The 22521-nt window shown below is 47.2% G+C and overlaps 1 protein-coding gene across 3 annotated transcripts in view; it reads right to left on the minus strand.

Moving 5' to 3' along the window:
* C9H10orf90 (chromosome 9 C10orf90 homolog) overlaps window positions 1–22521 on the minus strand; it is a 244944-nt gene that overhangs the window by 197293 nt on the left and 25130 nt on the right. For all 3 annotated transcript variants that reach the window (XM_025396658.1, XM_025396661.1, XM_025396662.1), the window contains exon 2: window positions 22342–22414. In XM_025396658.1, the coding sequence (XP_025252443.1) occupies window positions 22342–22414 (73 nt within the window). The remainder of the gene's footprint in view (window positions 1–22341; window positions 22415–22521) is intronic.

The raw sequence follows: 22521 nt of genomic DNA on the forward strand, positions 1-22521 counted from the left end.
TACACCCTGTTTCTTTGTAGTCACTCACATCATTTTATTTTCCTTTGCGGAGCTCACCAACACCTGACAATTTCTATCTTGATCTGTCTCTCTCCCCAAGTAGAATGAGAGCTTCATGAGGTTGGGCATAGTGGCTCATGCCTGTAATCCCAGCACTTTGGGAGGCCAAAGTGGGAGGATCATTCGAGGTTAGGAATTTGAGACCAGCCTGGTCAACATGGTGAAATCCCGTCTCTACTAAAAATACAAAATTTAGCCAGGCGTGGTGGTGGTTGCCTGTAATCGCAGCTACTCTGGAGGCTGAGGCAGGAGAATTGCTTGAACCCAGTAGGAAGAGGTTGCAGTGAGCAGAGATCACGCCACTGCACTCCAGCCTGGGTGACAGAGACTCCATCTCAAAAAAAAAAAAGAACGAGCACTTCATATGACAGGGTCTTTGCTCAAGGCTATGGTCCCAGCCCTTAGAAGCCCTTAGCTTCTAGAACAGAGTGAATATTTAATAAATATTTGTGGAATGAATGACTCCACCATCGCATTTTGGGGTCCACCCTGATAACACAAACAGATGAGGAACTTTGCTGGTCAACTCAGCAAACAGGTATTAGAATCCAATTGGGGCTGGGCGCGGTGGCTCACACCTGTAATCCCAGCACTTTGGGAGGCTGAGGCGGGCAGATCATGAGGTCAGGAGTTTGAGACCAGCCTGGCCAATATGGTGAAACCCTGTCTCTACCAAAAATGCAAAAATTAGCTGGGCATGGTGGCAGGCGTCTATAGACCCAGCTAATGGGGAAACCCAGGAGGTGGAGGTTGCAGTGAGCTGAGATTATGCCACTGCACTCCAGCTTGGGCAACAGAATGAGACTCCATCTGGAAAAAAAAAAAAAGAGAGAGAGAGAGAATCCTACTGAGGTTTTGTGAATGCTGGCATTAGAGGATGATGACGAGATAGTATAACATGGCCCTTTTTGTGTGTCGCTTTGCATTTGAAGTTCTCAGGAGAAACTGCCTCTAGCTAACCTAAGCCAGTGGGATTTGGGGAGCTCACAAAATTGCTAAAAAGGCTAAGAACCAGACTTGGAACTTAGCAGGAACTAAGTAGGCTCCTGGGAACGAAACAGTAGAGAGTTAGGAATGGTTCCATAGCTGGACAGTCAGGATAAGAACCTTGAGTCAAATAACCTGAGATTGTTTTATTTCCTGCTTATGTTACTTATCCCAGGGTTAAGGTCCCAGGAAAGAGCACCCACAGGCGTCATCTTTTGAATTTTAGCCTAGTGTACAGAGCAGGGAAAGGAAAGGTCTGGCAGAAAAAGGTCTGGCAGAAAATCTGCCTAAGGACCCCATTCGTCCCCACAATGGGAGACAGGCATCCATATTTATTCCCCACACGGTTGCCTGCAGCAGATTAAGGCCTACAAAGAATGTGGCAAGCTAGTAGAAAATGGAAATGAACCCAGCAGTCAAAGATGGACAAATACCCACTTGGCCCTTGCCCTCAGAGAGCGGGCAGTCTATTACAATGTTAAACTCTATTGTGAAATCACCTCCTGTTAAATCACAGTTATAGGAGGCATCAGGCCTGGGGCCCCCAGGCATGCTGATGCAGGGAGCTGGAGGCGCTGAAGAGAGTGCCTGATGGGACCCCAGCATCTCCCCCACAGTCTTCCTTCTTGGAAGTAGAGCGATTGTACGTAAGCAGACACTCATGTGCCATTTCCCCCGCCAGCCTCAGGGCCCACGCTGGACCCCCTTCAACAAATGTCCTGGGAGCCCCTGAGCCTCAGCAGCACTTCCTCAGCATTATCCACTTGACACTTGTCCTGCAAGACACTCATCACACAGAGGCCAAGCAGGATTGCAGAACTTGCAGAAATACGTCCATTAGCATAGTGAGGCCCCTAGGAGGCCCCTCAGTAGAGAATACAGCTCACCACAGTGTTCTTTTCCAAACTGATTTGACCACAGGACACTTTTATAAAATATAGCAGGTGTTTAGCATCCTGCTTAACTGTATTCTGCGGAACATCCTTCGGGAAACTCCATCCAGAGTCCAGGGTTCTTTTAGGGTGCACTCCTGCTCCCCTTTTCCTGTCTGGTTGGCTCCAGTGCATCCTGACGGGAGAAACTCTGAGCGTAGAGCTTTGCGGGAGGCAGTGCAGGCTCTTTTTGAGTTTGCTAATGATGTTTGGATGACTCTTTCATTTTTCTAAAGGTATCAAGGCCTCAAAATGAAGTGAATAGGTGGGAATATGGAAATTAGCTTGAGGGCTGAAATCCAACCTTATTCCTTTACATCATTCATTGGAATTTTTATTGCAATCTTCAATTCTGTGGATGGAGACCTTCCATAAAATGCAGAATTCCTTCACAAATGTGGGAAGATGGGCTGGGCGCAGTGACTCACGCCTGTAATCCCAGCACTTTAGGAGGCCGAGGTGGGCTGATCACTTGAAGTCAGGAGTTAGAAACCAGCCTGGCCAACATGGTGAAACCCCATCTCTACCAAAAATACAAAAAAAAAAAAAAAAAAAATAGCCAGGTTTGGCGGCAGATGCCTGTAATCCCAGCTACTTGGGAAGCTGAGGCAGGAGAATTGCTTGAACCCAGGAGGCGGAGGTTGCAGTAGCTGAGATCGTGCCGCTACACTCAACCCTGGGCAACAGAGCAAGACTCCATCTCAAAAAAAAAGAAAAAAAAAAGTTAGAAGGCTCCAGGCACCGTCAATTTCCTGGGAAATAAGCCCCTCTCTTCTGAACAGAAGGCAGGTATCATGGAAGGCCCCAGGGAAGGCTGACCATTGCCTCCACTGCCCTGTCCACACCCTTAGGACAGAAGCATCCTGGAACAGAGAGGGAGGGGTCCTTCCTTCATTGTGACTTGCATCTGTATTGTCCTGTGGGGACCATTTGCATCGCAGAACCCACAGTTGTCCGGATGAGGAGGGAGGGAAAGAGGTCACCTGGCTGGTGAATGCTGAGTACAGAAACTTCTGTTAAGCTCAGGGGTGCCGGACGCTTGGGGTCAGTGCAAGAACTGAAAAGCCACGTGCCTTGCCTCGTGTGTGAAGGGCTCATTACTATGACAATAAAACCTTACCCTGGCTTGAGATATGTTCTTCCAACTTAAGGAAGCATTACTGCATCTTTGATATCACAATTAAAACGGATCAGTAAGGAGAAATAATGATTGATCTTCGAACTATTGTGCTGATGTGTTAAAAGTGCTAAAATGTGCCTGGAGCAGAAACTGAATCACAGGGACCAATACACTGAGCTATATCGGCGCCATGGCTGCAGGTTTCCTGATAGGCCGGTGCTGGCAATGAAAAAAACAGAGTTGACGCTGCAACTGCTTCGCCAGGAGCATTCACCTTGGTTTTTCAGTGAAAGTGTGACTGTCCTTGGGGCTGTCAAAACTTCTCAACTCTTCTCTGTCTGCAAGGACAATTTCATCCAGCAGCTGCCTCGGCTGCCATGACAAAGGCCATGTTGCTAAATTCAAAGAAGGCTCAGTGAAACCAGGTTGACTAGATAGGAGTGGTGGTTTCAATTTTTCTTTTTCTTTCTCTCTTTCGCTTTTTTTTTTTTTTGAGATGTAGTCTCACTCTTCCACCCAGGCTGGAGCGCAGTGGTGGTGCAATCTTGGCTCACTGCAACCTCCGCCTTCTGAGTTGGAGCCCTTCTCCCACCTCAGCCTCAAGAGTAGCTGGGATTACAGGCATGTGCCACCACGCCCTGCTAATTTTTTGTATTTTTAGTAGAGAGGGGGTTTCTCCATGTTGGCCAGGCTGGTCTAGACTCTTGACCTCAAGTGATCCACCCACCTCGGTCTCTCAAAGTGCTGGTATTACAGGCACGAACCACTGCACCCAGCCTCTTTTTCTTAAACTGTGAGTATAACTGGTTATTTTCATTTCTAAGAAATGGTTCCACTGTAACATGTCTCATGAGTGATGAGGATAATCTTCACTGTGGTTCATATGGGTGTATGGAATCGAATTTACCGGGAGTGAGGCCTACAGGGAAACTCTGCAAAGGAGCACACGTCTTGCTTGTCTCTATGGGGTTCCTGCCTCTAGCCTGGAAATCATGGCCGGAATTCCAGAAGTTTGACAACTCCAAGGTTAAAAGGAAAAAAGAGAAAAAAGAGTTGAAGCATAGGCAAAAGGGAGATTCGCGGTTAGAATACTCACTGTTAGTTCATTTCTACCTTGTGGCAGTTAAAGGTAAAAAGGAGGAAGTTAATAGGCTAAAGTTATGCACTGTAATTTCCTTTCTCTTGTCCCCTCAGCAAAAAGAAAATCCAGCTCCCAGGTACTCAGCAGAATCCTCCTCCCTTGTCTTTTTTAGGCAGAGTCTTGCTATGGTATCCAGGTTGGTCTTGAAATCCTGGGTTCCAGCAATCCTCCCAACTCGACCTCGTGTGTAGGTGGGACTATCGGTGTGCGCCTATGTGCCTGGCTATAAAGCAGAACTTGTTTTCATGTTAAGATGAATAGTGCTTTTTGATTTCTCAAAATGCTGTGTCAGCTTTCTCTGAATATGAGAAAACTTGCTTGTTCTTTTAATCTCGAAAGAGCAAGTATCTCTTGAAAAAATGCATGGAATTATACCCAATCTATAAAGTATACACCTGTCTTTATTATGAAATTAGTTCCCTCCATGTAATGTGTGAAAACACCTTCAACTGGCAGAGAAGAGGCCTGGATTCCAGCCCACTTCTCTGTTCTGTGGCTCAGTTTTCTTATTGGACAAATGAGACAAGGCAGCCTCTCAAGAGTTCTGGCTTTGACATTCTTGGGATCTCCAAATGTCCATTTGCTAGAGAGAATTTAAAATGCCAAGGCCTATGTCTTATTCATATATTGTCAAGGCCATTCTCAGAGTCCATTAAGTGGTGGAAGGGTAAACGGGTGGGTGGGTGGGTGGATGGATGGATGGATGGATGGACAAAAAGATGAAAAAAATAGGATGGAGTTGGGTGATTGGATGCTGTGTTTGTCGCTGTATCACAGCTTCTTTATTTGTGGAGAACTCCAGGACTCGCCATGAGCCCTCTGCTTGGGGTCTGGCCGTCACCGGGAACACTGAGTGGAGCCCAGGGGGAGGTGTGCTGATCTTGCCAGAGGTCAGGCTCCCTGATGCAAGGCGAGTTCTACTGGCTCTGCCTCTCAGCAGTGAGAACAGTTCAATAAGTAATTTGGGGATGGTTTTGCAGAGTGGACAGTTCTGAACACTTGGCAGTAAGCAGTCCTGACCTGGGCGTCTCCCCAGCCACTCGCTTGCCTGCCTCTCCTGTATCTAGTCCCTGCAGCTTCTGCAGAAACCAGGGTTGCCTGCCCACTACTCACTCTCTATGTTCCTCACTGGCAGGAGTGCAACTGGAGATCCCAGCCATTACAGAGGGGCAGCGGCTGGGCTGGGACAGCTTGCACCTTCCAAACACACTGCTCTCGTGGGTGCCCACCACTGTGTCGGGAGACACTTGCTGTACCCCGTGGCACACCCTGGCCTTTAAAGAGGTCTCTGCATGGTGCTTCTGTAAGAATCAGGGCTCTTAATAGAACTCCTTGTGACACTGCCAATGTACAAATTAGGATTCCAAACACAAGCCAGTGTTCCATACAATTACGTCCTCATCAGGATTGGAAGACAGAAGCAGCCTTCAAATGTGGCAGTTAGGGCCCTAACTGTTCGCAAACGATGAAGGCTGATTTCTACAGCATTCATTTACCATCATTGACCTCTTCCTGCATTAATTGTGAAGGGTAAAAACTTTTATGTCGACAGCTTCTTAAATGCTAATTCCATCTTTTTGGTGAGAGAACTAGAAGCCCAGCTTATCCTAGCTAATAGGATGAAAGAGGCAGACACTCCTTAGCAAAGAGTTCTCGTGAGCAATGTCTGATGGACACATTCTAATGAAGGGGAAACATCTGGCCAGAGACCATCTCTTCGGCACCCTCAGATAAGCCTCCTGCCTGATGCACAACACATCTCAATTACCAAGAAAGGTCTGTGTAGAGACAAATGGCAGGTGTTAAAAGCAAGAGCAGGAGACGGAGCTACCAGCTGCCCGACAGATGCAGACATCTGAAGGGATCTATTCTTTATGCAATGACTTGAAAGGGGGAAAGTTTTCAAAGTAGCTTTAAATTCCATATATTTTAAATTTTAGTTAAACTAATCAGGAAAACTGAAGCTCACAGGGATGACTAGCCATTTGTAGAAAATAGGCTTATAAATAATACGGTCATGAATGTTTTGTATTCCAGGTGGATACGACATCCCTTTCCATTACTAAACCCACATACCTGGTATTCAGTGAAGACAGGAGCCACTAGCCCTGCAAAGCACTGTCCAGAGACGGACCCGGCAGAGCAGGATTTGCTGCATATCAGCTGCAAGGAAAGGTGAGCGTGGTGGGAGGGAGGGGTCTCCAGACCCCAGTGATCGTCTGTAAACCTCACTGCTAGACAAGCTTTTCTTTTACATTCACCAACTTCTCTTTTAGCTTGCAAATATCTCTGAGTTTTATCCTGCATTAACTATATGACATTGTTCATATTTCTTTCCTCTTAAAATATAGATAATAAAAATAGCAGCTGCCTGTGTGTGCACTGCATGCAAGGCATGGTGCCGGCAGGACCATATTTCATCTTCTTGATGTCCCTGTGATGCAGGGACTATAACTGTCCCACTTTAATAACAAGAAAATGGAGCTGGAGAGCTTAAATCCCTGATGCCCTCATACTTCACCAACACACTGCTCTGCCTTTATGTTGAAGGCCTTCATTCAGCAAATCCTGTCTGGACCCCCACTCTGTGCTGAGTCCTGCAGATGCTGGATGAAGAGGGCCCAGCATGGCCCCAGTGTAGTCACCCTGTGGATGAGCTTGTCGGGGTTCAGATAGGTGAAGGAGGAGGGAGAGGTGACTGTGCTGATGTGATAGCCCAGGCAGGGTTCTGAGAAGCATAGAGGGGCCCTGGGCTTGGTAATGGTGGGGTTGGGAATGCGGAGAAGAGCGCAGAGTGGGGACAATGAAGAGGAAGGTTGAAAGGACAGAACCTTCACTCAAGCCAAGTCCATCTGATGGACACTCCGTGTGTCTGGTCTAAAGTCAACAACTACCATGAGTGATCACCCAGGGTTGTCTGTGGCTCCGAAGCCCCCACAAGCACCATGGTGACAACGGCTAACAAGCAAGTACTCCAGCAGCAGGCCAGGTTTGGAGAGGTTACTTATTAATCAGTTATTTATTATTATTAAAAATAACAATCAGTAGCTCTTGGATCTATTTAGAGGATGAAGTGAAATGTGACGTCATCTTCCACCCTCCATTCCCTTACCATCCACATCCAATGCTTGAGCCAAGCCTGGGGCTCTATTTCCAACACCCCAGAGGCCAACACCCTAGGAATCACCCTCTTTAACTGGAACAGCTGCTGCAGGCCTCTGGTGTGTTTCCAGCATTCACTCCTGCCCTCCTCCGTTCATACCGTCAAGGGAGATTCCGCGTGGAGCAGAGGACACTCACTCGCACGTACACCCTTCCAAGCCTCTACAAGGGGCCATAGCAGTTTTGTACTTGTCATTTTGTCTTACATTTCTTAAACAGCGTTGACCAGATTATCTAGGTATTAGACCAGAATCTGTTCCAGCATGCACAACAGTCTTCTCACAAAGCAAAACAAATCCTGTAACTCCCTCCTTTTGAACCTGTTAGCAGCTTCTCCTGCACCAAACAGGTAATTCGCCTCTGTTACCTCAGCCCTCCTTTCCAGCTCTCCAACTTGTCTTCCTACTACTCGCCCCATTTCTTGGTAGGATCAAGCCACAGTGAGCTTTCTCTTGGCTCCTTGAACACACTCGACCCGTTCCTTCCTCAAAACCTTTGCAGATCCTGCTTCCTCTCCTGGAGACAGCTGCCCCTTGCCCCGTTGCTTGCATGGCAAACTCCTATTTAATCCTCTCCACCTGAAGCAGAGCACCCCTTGGTTTTTGCTCTCTCTTTGTTGCAATGATTTTACTTGTTTGTCCACTTGATGTTTGTCTTTCCCGAAACACCAGAACATAGATTTCAGGAGGGCAAGTTCCCTTGACATCTTGCTCAGCATCGCATGCTCAGTGCCAGCACAGTTCCTGGTGCATAGGAAGTATTCAGTAAGAGGGGAACCACCCTTCCGATTTACCCACCCTGTAGCTCCCTGGCCTCTGAGATTGCAGAACACCACCGACACCAACCCCCAGGGCAGGGACTTGAACAGTCAGCAAATGAAATTGAGGACAGGCAGCATAAACACCAAGACCCAGCAAGCAGATGCAAAGGCAGCAGCACAGAAAGAACGAGACAGTCACGAAAGAACCGCAACGTGGACCTTCCTCTGCAGCCCAAGCACTACGTGGTAGGAGTGGTAAGAGCAGACGGGGCAGGCGTCAGACACTGATACAGGGGACCAGACACTGTCCTCACGTGTGTAGCTGCAGATGCCCCAGTAGAGCTGGAACACAGTAACCCTGGGGAGCAGCCCTAGAAACCCAACACAAAGAAACTGGCAAAACTCATCATGGGAGAGATGAGGAAATTTCCAAGAATGACCTCGAAGAGACACCATGTTGCCCAGAAACCAGAAGTCTCATAGTTCATAAGTGACGATACGTTTCAGGCCAGGTCTGCCTGACCTCGAGGCCTTTCCACCCCACCCTCTAATGTTGCCACACATCCAGTCCCCATCTGTGTATTGGGTTCTAATGCTGTGTTGGGTGCTGGGGCTGCAGCGAGGAGTGTGACACCGGCATTTGCTGGGCCTCAGGCTCCCAAGCCAGCAGGCATCCAGCACTGCCTCTCTGGGTACTCAACACACCCCAGAGCATTGAACCCCACTGCAGTCCTGGGGGGAGAAATAGGACCTCCATCTTAGGCATGAGCAATTCAGAAACCCCATAAGCTACTGGACTTTTCTAGCTCTCAGTATTCTCATCTATCAAATGGGAATATTTATTTATCCCATTCTCATGTAGTGGTTGTGAAAATAGCACAAATCCTTTTCAATGCCCAGTGAATTGGTGGGTGTGGAGTTGGTCCCAGACAATATGCACCTGCTGCTGCCTTGTAGAAGCATGGCAATAAGGGCTCCAATTCTCTATGGCCCCTCCCCAGGGCCCCTGCTCTTTTCAATGAACTTTTAGATCTTTTGATCAAGAGGTAAGGTCTATATTTCCACCTCTAGATTCGGAGTTGTGCCATTATATTTGCTTTGCTTTGAACGTGAACTTATGCATTTCCTTTTCTGTGCTTGGCCCTGGCCTTCACCTTGTGAACATTTTTAGATAAGCCTGAGTGAGCAGAGCCATCACCCCAACTGACAGCTCACTGACCCCACACACGAGTGGGCCCAGTGAGAGCAGAACGCCAAAACTGCTGACCTGCAGCCCTGAGACCTAAATAAATGCTTGTTGTTCCATAAGCTACTGAGTTGGAAGACACTTTGTTTATTGGCATTGTGGCAACAGATACCTGAATTCCATGGCTGTTCTTACCCAAGCCCATGTCAGGTCCTCGGACACAACGGCACTTCTGGATCTACATGGCACCTGCTGCCACAATCCAGACATGTCCCCTACCCCTGGCAACCATGTGATAAAACTACCTGGAAGGGGGTGATGTCCAGGTTCTGCAGGCATTTTTCATCCTCCCTCCATCAACTGCCCAAAGACCCATGAGGCAGGAATTTTGCTGATGGGCAAGAAATGATGCGGAAGGGGAGGCCTAGGACATTCCAGGGCCACATGGTGTCTTGGAGAACACCTGGCAGTTTCTGTCTGAGGTGGAGCAGCACACAGGAGCTGTGAGGTCACCAACCCCTGCTGACCAGCTGTGAAGTACAGGCCAGGAGACAGGCCTGACCACCCAATGGGGCAGCCTGATGGACACAGCCAAGGCCAAGGACAAAGCTGGCCATTGCAGGGCTCCTGGCCCAGAAAGATTTGGGGCAGGAGGCTCTGTGGCAAGCTGGAAGAAGAGCAGCCCCTCCTGTGGGATGAGGCTGTGGGAATAAAGAAGCCAGGTGCGGGGACAGGCTGAGCATGGAGGCCAACTGTGCATGTCACTAGCAAGTGGGGAGATGCCTGACTTCCTGGGATGGCAGGCTCCGAGTGAGCTCTCAGGTCATCCAACCGGTTGTCCTTCCCCTCTGTGAGACCCACCCCAGTGCTCACTGTCTTTCCCTCTTCCCAACCTCTCTGCTTCCCCCAACATGCAGGAAACATAATGCTTCAGAACAGAAAATAATTACACGGACACACCTGTAAGCATCTGTATCTTTTGGCAGGTGGGGAGGTTGATATCACGCACTGCTAATTTAAAAATTAATGATTAGAATTAGTCACTACTCATCAGGGAAATTCTAATTGAAACTACAATGAGATATCACTTCACACCTGTCAGGATGACTGTTATCAAAAAAGAACAAAAGATAAGTTTTGGCAAAGAAGCAGAGGAATTGGAACCTTTGCACACTGCTGGTGGGAATGTAGAATGTTGCAGCCACTATGGAAAACAATGTGGAGTTTCCTTTAGAAGTTAAAAATAAAACTACCATGTGATCCAGCAATCCCACTTCTAGACATATATCCGAAAGGATTAAAATCAGATTCTCAAACAAATATCAGCACTCCCATGTATATTGTAGCATGATTCACAGTATCCAAGATATGGAATCAACCTGAGTGTCCATCGATAGGTGAATGGATAAAGAAAATGAGGTGTATAGGCTCAATACAATACTATTCAGTTTTTAAAAAGAAGGAAATCCCATTACAACATGAATGAACCTTGAAGACATTATGCTAAGTGAAAAAGCCAGACACAAAATGACCAATACTATATTATTCCACTGATATGAGGTATCTAAAAGAGCAGAATTCATAGAATCAACAAATGGTGGTCGCCAGAGCTGGGAGGCAGGGAAACATAAGGACTTAATAATCAATGAGCATAAAGTTTCAGTCCAGCAAGATGAATCAGCTCTAGAGATCCGCTGTACAGCATTGCACCTAGAGTCAACGATAGTGCATTGTACCATAAAAAAATCTACTAAGAGGGTAGATCTCATGTTAAGTATTCTTACCACAATAATAAAAAAGAGATTATGATGACTGTCTTATGTCTACTACAACTATTCCTCAAAAAAACAATGCGAGGTAGGTACTACCATTTTCACTTACAAATTGTAAAACTGAGTCTTAGAAATTAATTAAGTTGTTCATGGTCACAGCATGAACTGTGGAAGAGCTGGGGTTCTCCAAAGCCTCCTATTTTTCACCCAGACACTGACTCTCAATCTTGTCTCCTAAGGAAAGAGCAGTATCCTTTGATACAAATTTTAATCCATGCTCTGGGCACCCCAAGCTAAGAATCCACATTCCCAAACTTCATCACACAGTACAGCTTTCTGGAAGGGAAGTCCCTGACCCCCAGTGTTGCCTGTTTTCAAAGGTGTCCAAGAACAGGGTTTGGCCAACCCCCCCACTAGGCTGCCTGTCTCAATGTTTAATCACCCTCATAGATTGTTTCCTAAGTCTCATAAAAAGAACAAATCAAATTTAAGCACAGACAAGGCATTAGTGAACGCCACATTCAGAGATGAGTTGGTAGCTGGACTCCTGCCAGCACTGGTATGGAGGATCTAAAAGAAGCTATAAGCTGAGGGTCATTAAAGCAAAGCTATTTAATACCGGAAAAGGAAGAAAATTGTAAAGCACTGTCCTATTACAGATTATTGCTTCTTCCCATCTTCCAGTTAAAATCCAGGGCACACGTCTACCACCTCTTCTCCATTCAAGGCATGGGGGGGCGGGGAGAAGAGGGGCCCGGAACCATTTCAGCCTTGAAGGGCCCAAAATATCAGCTGTGGCTTAAGGGCACCAAGATAATCACATTCGTAAGAGCTATAAAATAGAGTGGGCTCAGGATTTAGGAACTGCAGTGCAGATCAATAAAGAAGCGGGGCCTGTCTCTGGGTTAAAAAGGACTACCACAGTGATAACTTGCTCCTTCCACGGGGCTCCAGATTAATGAGGTGCAATCTCAATATTCAATGAGAAATCGGTCAATGTCACTCAAATGGTCTGCACTCCCCTCCCAGACCTGCAGACAGTCGTTTTCAAATCCTGCTTGACACACTAAGGGATGTCTCTAACTGCTCAGGGGAGACTGTCCACCTGGCAGGGGTGCTCACCGCCCTCCTTCAGCCACAGCTTCTCTGCTTTAATCTGGTTTATAACGTGGCCTCCCACAAGATTTTCTTTTCAGAAAGATTTCCATTTAAAAATATAAACTGCTTTAGGGAAACTTAGCCCTCTGTGATCTGTACTCACTCCAAACGGTCAAGGTAGTTTGAGAGACACAGATACTTCACAGCTGAATCTCTTACAGCATTATTCAGGAGCTCTCCCCTCAGCACAGAGGTCAAACGGTGGCATTGTCAAATACCAGCCCAAAGGGAGAAGGTTCTGGGAGGTTTTATAATCATAAGGTCTCCTCATGTACCCAAGGTAGGCATGTGACATGAAGCCGGTTGAACGGGAAGCCAGACCTTACCTGTCTTCTGCTCAAACACAGGAATACAATTTGCAGCAGGACACGTGACATCCTTGTACCCCTTGGAAGCTGGAAAGGGGTCACTGGCTCTAATTTTCTGTTTTTGATAACAATGACCTCTCACACGTGTTACAAGCTGTTTCTTCTCAGCCAGGCGTGGGCCTTCCTGCCTACCGCATTTCACCAAGGGGAGTTAAGGGCAAGTTACCAGCGGTCAACCACACACAGAGAGAAAGAGAGAGACCCACTGCTGAAAAAGAAGAGAGAAGCAAGCAGGTTAGGAGGTAATTCGTTCCAGAAAAAGATGCTGTATGATAATGATTTCATGGCCAACACTCTGACATTTTTACCGAGATATAAAATAAACCATGAAAAGTCATAGGTGTACAATGAGAGGACAAATAATTGTGTTTTGTTTGGCAGTTGCTTCACTCCGCCTGTCCTTGTCTCCTCCGGCTCTGCCACATTTCAGCTGCCAGATAAATATTCCTTTTCTGCTGGGAAGCTGGATATTAACATGACCATTATATTAAATAACACAACAAGCTTCAAAAATACATTTAAATCCTTGTGTCGCTTTCCATTTACGTTGCATTTGTTTATATGCTTTTTTTTTTTTTTTTTTTTTAGAAATCCTTTCCTTAGATAGTCAACTGAGCAAAAGCCACTTAAAAAAATAAATAAATAACACTTTAGCTCATAACCAAGTCTATTCTCTCCACGCCTTATTAACAGTATTTCACCAAAACAAGCAGCATTCCGCACAGCGGGGACCACAAAGTTTGGGAACATGCCTTCTCTGTTCAGTGTTTTCCCAATAATATACAGCCCTCGGAAGGAGTGTGTGCCTTCCAGTGATTATTTGTAAGTATTATTTTTCTCTTGGGGGGTGCTCTTGATATACAACTAGCAATTAATAAGGAAGTCGAAACAAATAAACCTCTTTCTTTAAAGGAGCCTAAAATCACACCAAAAATAACGCATAAGCCCAACGCGGACTTCTGCAGAGGTTAGGGTTCTTGCTGTGGAGTCAGGCAACACCAGGAGGAGAGAGGCTGATGGAGTCAGAGGAAGATGAGGGGCTGATGTCAGGAGGAGGGCAGATTGATTCAGAGTGGTGAGTAGAAAGCAGACACGAGGGGACACGTATTCTGTGTCGTCTCAAAGTCCTATTGATGTCTGCCCTGGAGATGGGCCTGATTCCCTGTCTCCATGCCCCACCCAGACTTCATCCTAGACTTAGCTCCTACCTCCCATCAGCCAGCGCATTCTCCCACCAGGGGGTTATTGAGTGCTTAGGCACGGCACTGAGACTGGCAAGCAAAATCAGACAGGCCTCTGCTCTTGTGGAACTTGTAGTTTGGATGGAGGAGCAAGTATTCATCAAATCCAAATCAACCTGAAAGCATGACTGCAACGAGCACAGTAGGGGAGAGAACAGTGGACACCACCGATTGGTCATGACATCGGGCTGGCTTCCAGAGGTAAGGGGCTATAGGTCAGGTCGGTGAGGGTCATGGCCACTTAGCAGGATGGAATCCACCAGCACGGGCAGGGATCCCGAAGCAGGAGGCACGTGGCGGCAGAGGGTGGGACAGAAAGGGAAGGAGACAGAGTGCGGGGTGCAGGGCCCAGGGCCTCGGGGCCTTTTGCACCACAATAAAAATGCTCCTTATTCCAAGAACAACTGGAAGGCATGGAAGGGTCTTAAGGCGGGGTGTTGTGGCCTGAGCAAGTCGTTCTGGCTGTAGGTGGAGATGAGAATGAGGGAGGCACAGCTGGGCTATTGCAGGAGTCCAGGCCAGCATGGCAGCGGCAGAGAGAAGAGGCTTGCCCCAAAGATGATGAGGCGGCAAATCAGAGGGCCTTGGTCACGGTTGGACACTGCAGTGAGGGAAGGCAGAAAGACTCCAGGTTTCCGGCGTGGCTGGCAATGGCGGTGCCGTTGCTGACATGGAGCAGCATTCCTGAGTTCAGAGCGACGGCGGGCTCTAGGTCGGGGTTCGCTGGGCCCCCTGGCCTCCCTGGACCCAGTCTAGAGCTCAGATTTCTGCATTGCTCTGGGAAGTGAGTTCATGACTTGGATCTGATTCCTCTGCTTGATCCTGGGACCTCAGGAGCTCTGGATGGGGCTGGTCATGAGCCAGGGATGTGTGTGGGACCTGGACACCACCTCTTTCCACTGCACTCCACCCTACATTCCCAGTCACCCACCTGTGCCTCCTCTGAGGACTCTGTGTCCTCTTGCTATAGCCCTGACACTGCCTGACTGGTGTCCACACGTGTCTCTCACCAAGCCACTAGGAGCCAAGTCTCAATTTCCTGTCTTCCTGCCCCAGCAGGTCTCATTCTGCCCACTCCTCTACATCTTCTCTCTCCCCCTGCCAGGCCCTCCTGGTGAAAGGCCTAACATTGAGGTCCAGTATGACATGTGCCTTGACATCTGGGGAAAATGATGAGGTCCTCGGATGGCCCGTCATAATTCCTCTCCCATGCTGCTCCCTCAGATAAGCTCCCACAGCCAAACAGCCCTCCTTATCATGGGATCATAGGAACCCAAGGTCACCCCGCCCTCTTTTTACTACAAAGCCTGCCTCCCACAGACCCGATGTGTTCACACAGTTCCTCAGTGCAGTCCTCATGTAGCCCTGCCGGACACACGGAGCCCTCCTCCCTGGAGCTATGAGCATATGGGACCAATAAACAGCTGTTGACCTCAACTGCCCAGTGCTGGATATCATGTATGGGCATTTCCATCACACTAGAGCAGCAATCCCTCCCTCATCACCAGGGTGAAGAGGAGGCCATTAAAACAGCCTTCTATGGGATAACTTTACGCTGAGTAACTCTTAGACATGTGGGAATGACAATCACTTGGATGGACAAATATTACACCTTTATTTCTTAAAAACCCAGCAAACGCCAAAGACCCTGAGTGGTGGTTTTCACAGGGATGCTCATGATAACTTCTTGGGCTCCACACCTGTAGGCTCTGATGCTACAGGCCTGGGTGAGGCCTGGAGACCTATTTCTGCTCTAGGCTTGATCGCAGATTCAGATGCACCCCTCCAGTTGGGAACTGCTGCCAACTCAAAGCCATTTATCCTGCTCTGTGGTTGCAGGAAAATCTCGTCTCCGTGGCACATGGTGCGGGGTTGCTGCTCAGCCATCATATTCAGGTCTCTTAATGATATTTCCCCAGGAGATGCTCCTTCCAAGCAAAGAGAAAAACCAGTGCCAGATGCCTGTCTCTCAGACCTGATTCAGGTCTTTATCAGATCAGGATACTGACGCCCAAAGGTGCCCACCCTGACGCGCATGGCGAGGTGGAAGGGCTCAAACACTTCAGAGGGGAATTCAATGAAATCATGGGTAGGTTTCTTCATTCCACTCTTCTGAGAATGAGACATGGACTGTGCCCCACATGTCTACCCCAATGTCTGATTTCCTCACATCTGGATGAAGTCTTCTTGCCAACTGCCTTGGTACACAAGAGGCAGGAACTGAGCATTCATGCCTTTGAAAGGAAGCTGTAAAATCTGGCTGATTCATTCCTGTCTGACACAAAGCTATATAGACTGCAAAATCTGCAGTTGAGCTCTTTTCGTGTACAGCATTTTACCAATTATTTTTTAAATTAGATTATGTTACCAGGTGATAGGCAAAGGCAAAATTAGAGGCAGAAACACATACGGGGGGAAAGAGTTGCTTATTGCACTATTTATGGGTGATTGCAACAAAACTGGGGGTCAAGGCCCAGGGAGCCACGAAGCAGAGTCGAGGATGGCACAGGAGCACAGCAGCTCTTCATAAGAGGGCACCCAGGTGTCACGCAGCCCCAGTGGCAAGGGCCGGTTGGTCTGCTTTCTCTCTAATAACATCCTACCCAAGCAGGCACAACAGACTCAAATGCATCTCCTTATGTCCTCCACAGGAAGCAGGAGTAAATGCGTTTTATTCTCCAGTGATCCGAAAAGCAGCGCTGCCTTTTTCCACTGCCGCTGTGCACAGCAGGGTGGATGCTAGCTGGAGAAAACGCCAAGCAGACCCCATCCAAGCCACTTCTAGGGGAGCCTCTGTCCCTCTCGACAAGGGAAGCTGAGGAGCAGGTCAGGAGCCTGTTGCTCAAAGCACTTGAAAAAATCTTGAAGAGCAGAAAGGCAGATGTTTTCCCCGTGGGGTTCTCAGTCACTCACACGCTGATTCCCACCCTGCTCTGGCTTGCCTGGGAGGGTGAAGTGAGAGCCTCTGAAGGAGAAATGGCTCCAATAGCTTCTTCAGACAAATTATGCCATTCAAGCTATTGAACCACTTCTCCCTGCGGATCCCTGAGCTTGGAAATACAGAGATGAGTAAAACAAGGTCCCTACACTCAGAGCCCGCGGTTCTGGAGGGAAAAAGGATGAGTCAGCAAGGTCACGTGAAAGGATTGTGGCTGTGGTTGTGCAATGGACAAAAGGCCCTTGAGAGACCGGGGGTGGGGTGGGGCAGGTTGAATCAAGTTTCAGTCAAAAGGAAGGGTTTTATCAACAGAAACATATAGAAGGGTTTTCAGACAGAAGAGTCTCTGGACAAGGAGAGAGACAGGCAAGAGCTGGGTGCAGGGTGCTTGCAAGGCCATGGACCTGGAGAAAAACCCAGAAGGATAAATCAGACTCTGAAGGGGAAAGGCACTGAATGCTATGCCAGGGAGCTTATATTTTGTCCTCTGGGGACTGATGTGATTTTTGACCAGAGAAGTTGCATTGATTGGAGACACTCTTATAAATTGTTGAATACATGGATTCTCCCATGGGCAGGGAGGAATCTATGAGAAGGAAGCGGATGGAGTGAGGTACAATCAAAGAGTTTCTGTATCAAAAGATAATCCACACACTGAAATTCCAACAATTAGAGGCTTCCTAAAAACCAGGTGTTTCAGGGAAAGCAAACAGATAAATGTGGTGTCCCTCCTATACCTCGTTCCCAGAGAAACTGCATTTACAAGTGGCTTCTTCTGGAAAAGAAAATGCATGTAACTCACACCAGGTTCTGGGGTGTTTGTAAGGGATCCTAGAACAAACCTTCCTTGAATCATGACGAAGGGTATGGGGTTTATTGGGGGGCAACTAATGGTTTAATTCAGTACTAATGAAATAGAAACTCTTGTTATGAAGGAAACAAATCACTGCTTTTGTAAAATCTGGAATAAAAGAACAATCATCCTCAAGTTTAAACTCATCAATCAAAGTTTAAGTTGTAAAGGTCAGGTTTACTTGATCAGGAGGAAGAAAATTCCATGCCCTCTGGCCCTGCCTTTTTCCCTAAACCAAGTGAATTGGTAATTAAAAGTTCCAAGTGACCTTCATCATTTCCCCCTCTATTTACATTTCCCCTAAATGATTTCCCCAGAAATGGCTGAACCAGACACCTGACTTCCAATCATTGTCAATCCATAGACCAAGTAGTCTCATGGGCAGACAGGTAGCACGGTGACGGGGAAATGCGACAAAGTATTTTTGTAACATGCAGAATGGGGATTTGAAAGGGACTTTCTACCTCTGTCTGATTTTAAAAACAGATGTGAGTTTGGACAGAACAGTCACCCTTCCTACTTTTGTTTTCTCCTTTCGTGTTCAGATCCTATTCATCATAGTAAACTAACCTTTTAAACAGGCCAACAGATTTTAAAGGCCCTGCCAGGAGGACAGTTTAACCACCCTTCCAAGTCCTGGAATTTCCAGTGACTGAGGAAGTGAATAGCTTCATTGTGAAAGTGAAGGATGCAAAAAAGAAAATTCAGAGACGACATTCAGTTCCGATTTCCTGCTTGGGCTCTATACAGCCTGTTTGGAACAAATAGCCCACTGATGGAGCTGCTGCTGGAGGCTACCACCCGCACCACTGAAGTTTAGAGCAGCTTCATAAAGATCACAGCATCCAAAAGCACCCTTGTCTAAGAGCAAACCAAGAAATGAGGAAGTGGAAGGACTGTTCCAAAGACAAAATGCTAACTGATGGCAAGGTCAACGTGGGCACTACATATCTCAATTGAAAAGACAAAACCCTGACGTCTGCTCTGTGGTTTTCAGGACAGTGCTCCTCTTCCCACCCCACACATGTGGTTCCTCCTGGTTTTGCAGTCTCATCCTCTTCCCAACTCATATCTTCTCTCCCGCTGTAATCTCAGCCATTCTCATGGTTTGTCATACCACCCTCGTGTACACCGTGATGATATCAAGATCTACAATGCTGACCTACAACCCTGACCTGGCTCCTGAACTCTACGCCATGCTGCCAGCTGCTTCCTGGGCATCTGGAGCAGATGAGGCCATACTGACCTCTCATACATAGAGTTTCCAAACACCACAAACTCAGGATCCTCCCACTAGCACCCCGCTAACCCCATAAACCTCCTGGATCCTGAGTTCCCTACCTAATGAATGACAGCACTGTCTGTCCAGGAACATCTTTAACTTTCCCCTTATCCCAACAGCATGCAAATAATTTGACTAATTTCTAGGGCTCCAAAAGTTCTAGCAACCATAGCCACTGCCCCAGCTAAACCCACATTACCTGCCACCTGGAATATCACAACAGAGTTGTCTTCCTAGTGCTTGGATCAGATAGTGTATTCCAGCAACTTCAAAATATTTCATTGTTCCTCTTTGCCTACCTAATAAATACAGGTAAGAAGGCTGATTTATTTTGGCTTGATGCCATTGAAAAGCTTTCTAACAATCCCCGCTGTGTGAGCATGCCACAGGCTACCTTAAAACAGAGTGAGTCCCCTGTCCCTGGAGTTTACTATGTGGCCAGGCCACTCCGCAGGGGCTTCCACATTCTTGCATGGGGATGATGAAGAGGGGTTTAAAACATCAGACATCTCAAAGAAGCTGGACAGAAGGACCTCTGTGGCCCCTCCCTAGCTGAAGATCCTATGTGCCTACTTATGCCTTTTGAGACATATGCATGGCCCATGGATTCCTTCTAGAACATTGCCCCACTAGCCCATCACCCCCAGGATTGGGTCTCTGGAAGTTGTGCATCTAATATCTGACCTTGCCTCCTGACTGATGATCGGGTCAGGGTGCACCTGACCCAGCAGTTCCAGGTAAGGGGCCGCACGCTCTTGCTGCCAAGGCCCAAGTAGCAACCTTGGTTCCTGTCTTTCTGCAACCCAGTGCCTCATCCTCCCATGAAGTTCACTGGTTTCCTTGCAACAGTTTCCCTTTGTCTACAATAGTGGGTTTCTGGTCTCCAAACCCAGAGTTTGACCTAAAACTCTGTTCTCTGGGTTTCCCAAAGCCACTGAGAGGGCTAAGAAAGATGTCATCCTTGTCCCAGGCCCTTCTGATGAGCATGGAAACAAGGGCTTTAGTCCTGAGCTAAACTCCCTATGCTTTCCTGAGGGAGAAAGGCCGGCCATGGAGAGCCCAGAGGGCACGGGTGGCTGCTTAGCCCTCCTTTTGTAGAAGAGGTGCAACTGGACTCCCTCCTTGACCAAACCTCAGCCAGGCTCCTCTGGGCCCTCTTCTTGACTAGGCCTCACCCTTGGCCTGTTAAGCCCAGTTTTAGGGTTAGTGAGAATCGCTCTGAGCCCAGGATTAGTGAGTTCCTGCAAAGCCATTTTAGGCAGAATGCCCCCCACCCTTGATGGCTAATCATGTCCGTCTTCCCCCCCTTGGATACTAAGTTCCTCTTTGTAATTTTCCGTCAGCTGAGTTCCTCGCTCTGCCTTTTGGCTGTAAACCTCCAGCTGCCCTTGCTGTACTCAGAGCTGAGCTTAGTCCTGCACTGAAGGCTCTCTCCTCCACTGCAGAACTCCAGTAAAATCTGTCTTACCATTTTAAACAAGTGCCCAGTGCAATTTCTCTTAAACAGATGGAAACAACCTTGCGGGAAGACACAGAGAACATGAGAGGGTGCCTTGGAGAATCAGCCCTGCCGGGAAGCGTGAAACCCATTTAGGTCTGACTCCTTGCCTTCTACTAGAATATACTCAAGGTTTAGGACTGCCTTTAAGTGTCCTTCTGTAATCTGCACTTTGACAATATTGACAGACTAAAAAAAGGATACAAAGCCAAGAGTTCTGTCTCCCTCCCAACCCAGGGTTGCTTGAGCAATTTCCCTGCTGCCTGCACCATTAACCTCTAGCCTCGGGCCAGCATGGAATTGGTTCCTAAGCCATTAAAGTGCTCAGGCCCTCTCCAGTAGGCATCCACTGTGGAAGTGCCCAGTCCTAAGATAAAGAGGACCAAGGTATCCACATTTAAGTCACCAGGTCTCATTGATGTCACAGCCACCTCTGAGTGCTCTGAGGAAAACGTGGCACTCTTCTCAGTGTCCCCAAACTCCCTGTGGGATGCAAGTAGCCAGACATGTTTTGGGAGCCTGCCTTTGCTGTTCAGACCACAGTAAGTGTCTGCAGATGGATTCGTGTTCTCACTACAGGCAATTTCTGGGCTAAGTTTTCAAAAAGTTCAAACTAAGTGTCTGTCACTACTAAAAAGCTGGAGGTTGGGTGTGGTGGCTCATGCCAGTAATCCCAACACTTTGGGAGGCTGAGGTGAGCAGATCGCTTGAACCCAGGAGTTTGAGACCAGGTGAGGCAACATGGCAAGATCCCCTCTCTACCAAAAAAAAAAAAAAAAAAAATAGCTGGGCATGGTGGTGCGTGCCCATAGTCCCAGCTACTTGGGAGGCTGAAGTGGGAGGATCACTTGAGCCCAGGAGTTCAAAGCTGCACCATTGCACTCCAGCCTGGGTGACAGAATGAGACCCTGTTTAAAAAAAAAAAAAAGAACAAGCTGTAAACCATGCTGCTTCGGGACTTCCAGAAAGGATTAAATATGAAAACTTGTTTCAAGTAGTGTTTTTGTCTTGGGTTGACTGTGTCAGTTATGGAAAGGAATTCAGGTTCCTGATATCTTTGCTATAGGCAGGTGGTGAAGAGAAGACATAAATGTATCTATGTGTGTGTACATGTATACATACATGCATATATATCCACATCCACATACATACAAACACACACATAATCACATGCACTTTTCATCTGTAGTGGCTCATCTGCCATATTTATAAATTAAAATTAAAATGAGGATTAAAAAATAAAATTGTGACATTAAAGCATTCTTTTAGAATTGAATTTTGCTAGTCTCTGAATGGAAATAGTCTATTAACCCAGTAGTCTTATTACAGTTCCATCAGAACATTGGACTAAATCCGTAGGATTTCGCTCACAAAGGGTGGGGCAGGGGAGCTGGTTTTCACATCATTTATGTTAACAAACTTAATAAAAGTGATGAACTGTAACCATCTCACCTAGTGTTTTTACAGTTTAGTGGCTGAGAATGGAAGCTTTATAAAAATGATTTATGAATGCACATATCCTGCCTATATTTAAATTGCATCCACTTTGTTCTGAGAATATTCGTATTTGTCCCATTACTCATCCCTGGGGGAGCCCTGCTGCATGCTGGCCTGACCCACATGCTCTGCACTCTGCAAGGAGCTCAGGTTCCACAGGCGCCCCTGAAGCCACTGCTGCCCCTGTGACATCTTAGTCTCAAGGCCTGGCTGTTTAAACATTCAAACCAGCTTCAAATCTTGTCAGAGCCAATGAGCTATCATCTCACATTTGGGGGAAAACTAAGCTTAAAAGTACATTCCATTATTAATAAAAATAAAAGAGAGAGAGAGAGTGAATAAAGGCTTGAAAGGGAACCCTGCCTGGGCAGACCCCAGTCGTTTACCTGCATTCGAAAGACTTTCATTTCTTTCCCAGGCAGAATGATCTTTGGGGGATGAGAAGAGTCGACTGTGGATCTAGAAAACAAACAGAAACATTTCCCAATTTCATATTTTGATTTGCCAGATATATAATCTTTAATAATGTACATTTTTTTTAAATCAGGAACATCCTGGAATTTCTC

The sequence above is a fragment of the Theropithecus gelada genome, chromosome 9 (genome assembly GCF_003255815.1).
Source record: "Theropithecus gelada isolate Dixy chromosome 9, Tgel_1.0, whole genome shotgun sequence".
Taxonomy (NCBI): domain Eukaryota; kingdom Metazoa; phylum Chordata; class Mammalia; order Primates; family Cercopithecidae; genus Theropithecus; species Theropithecus gelada.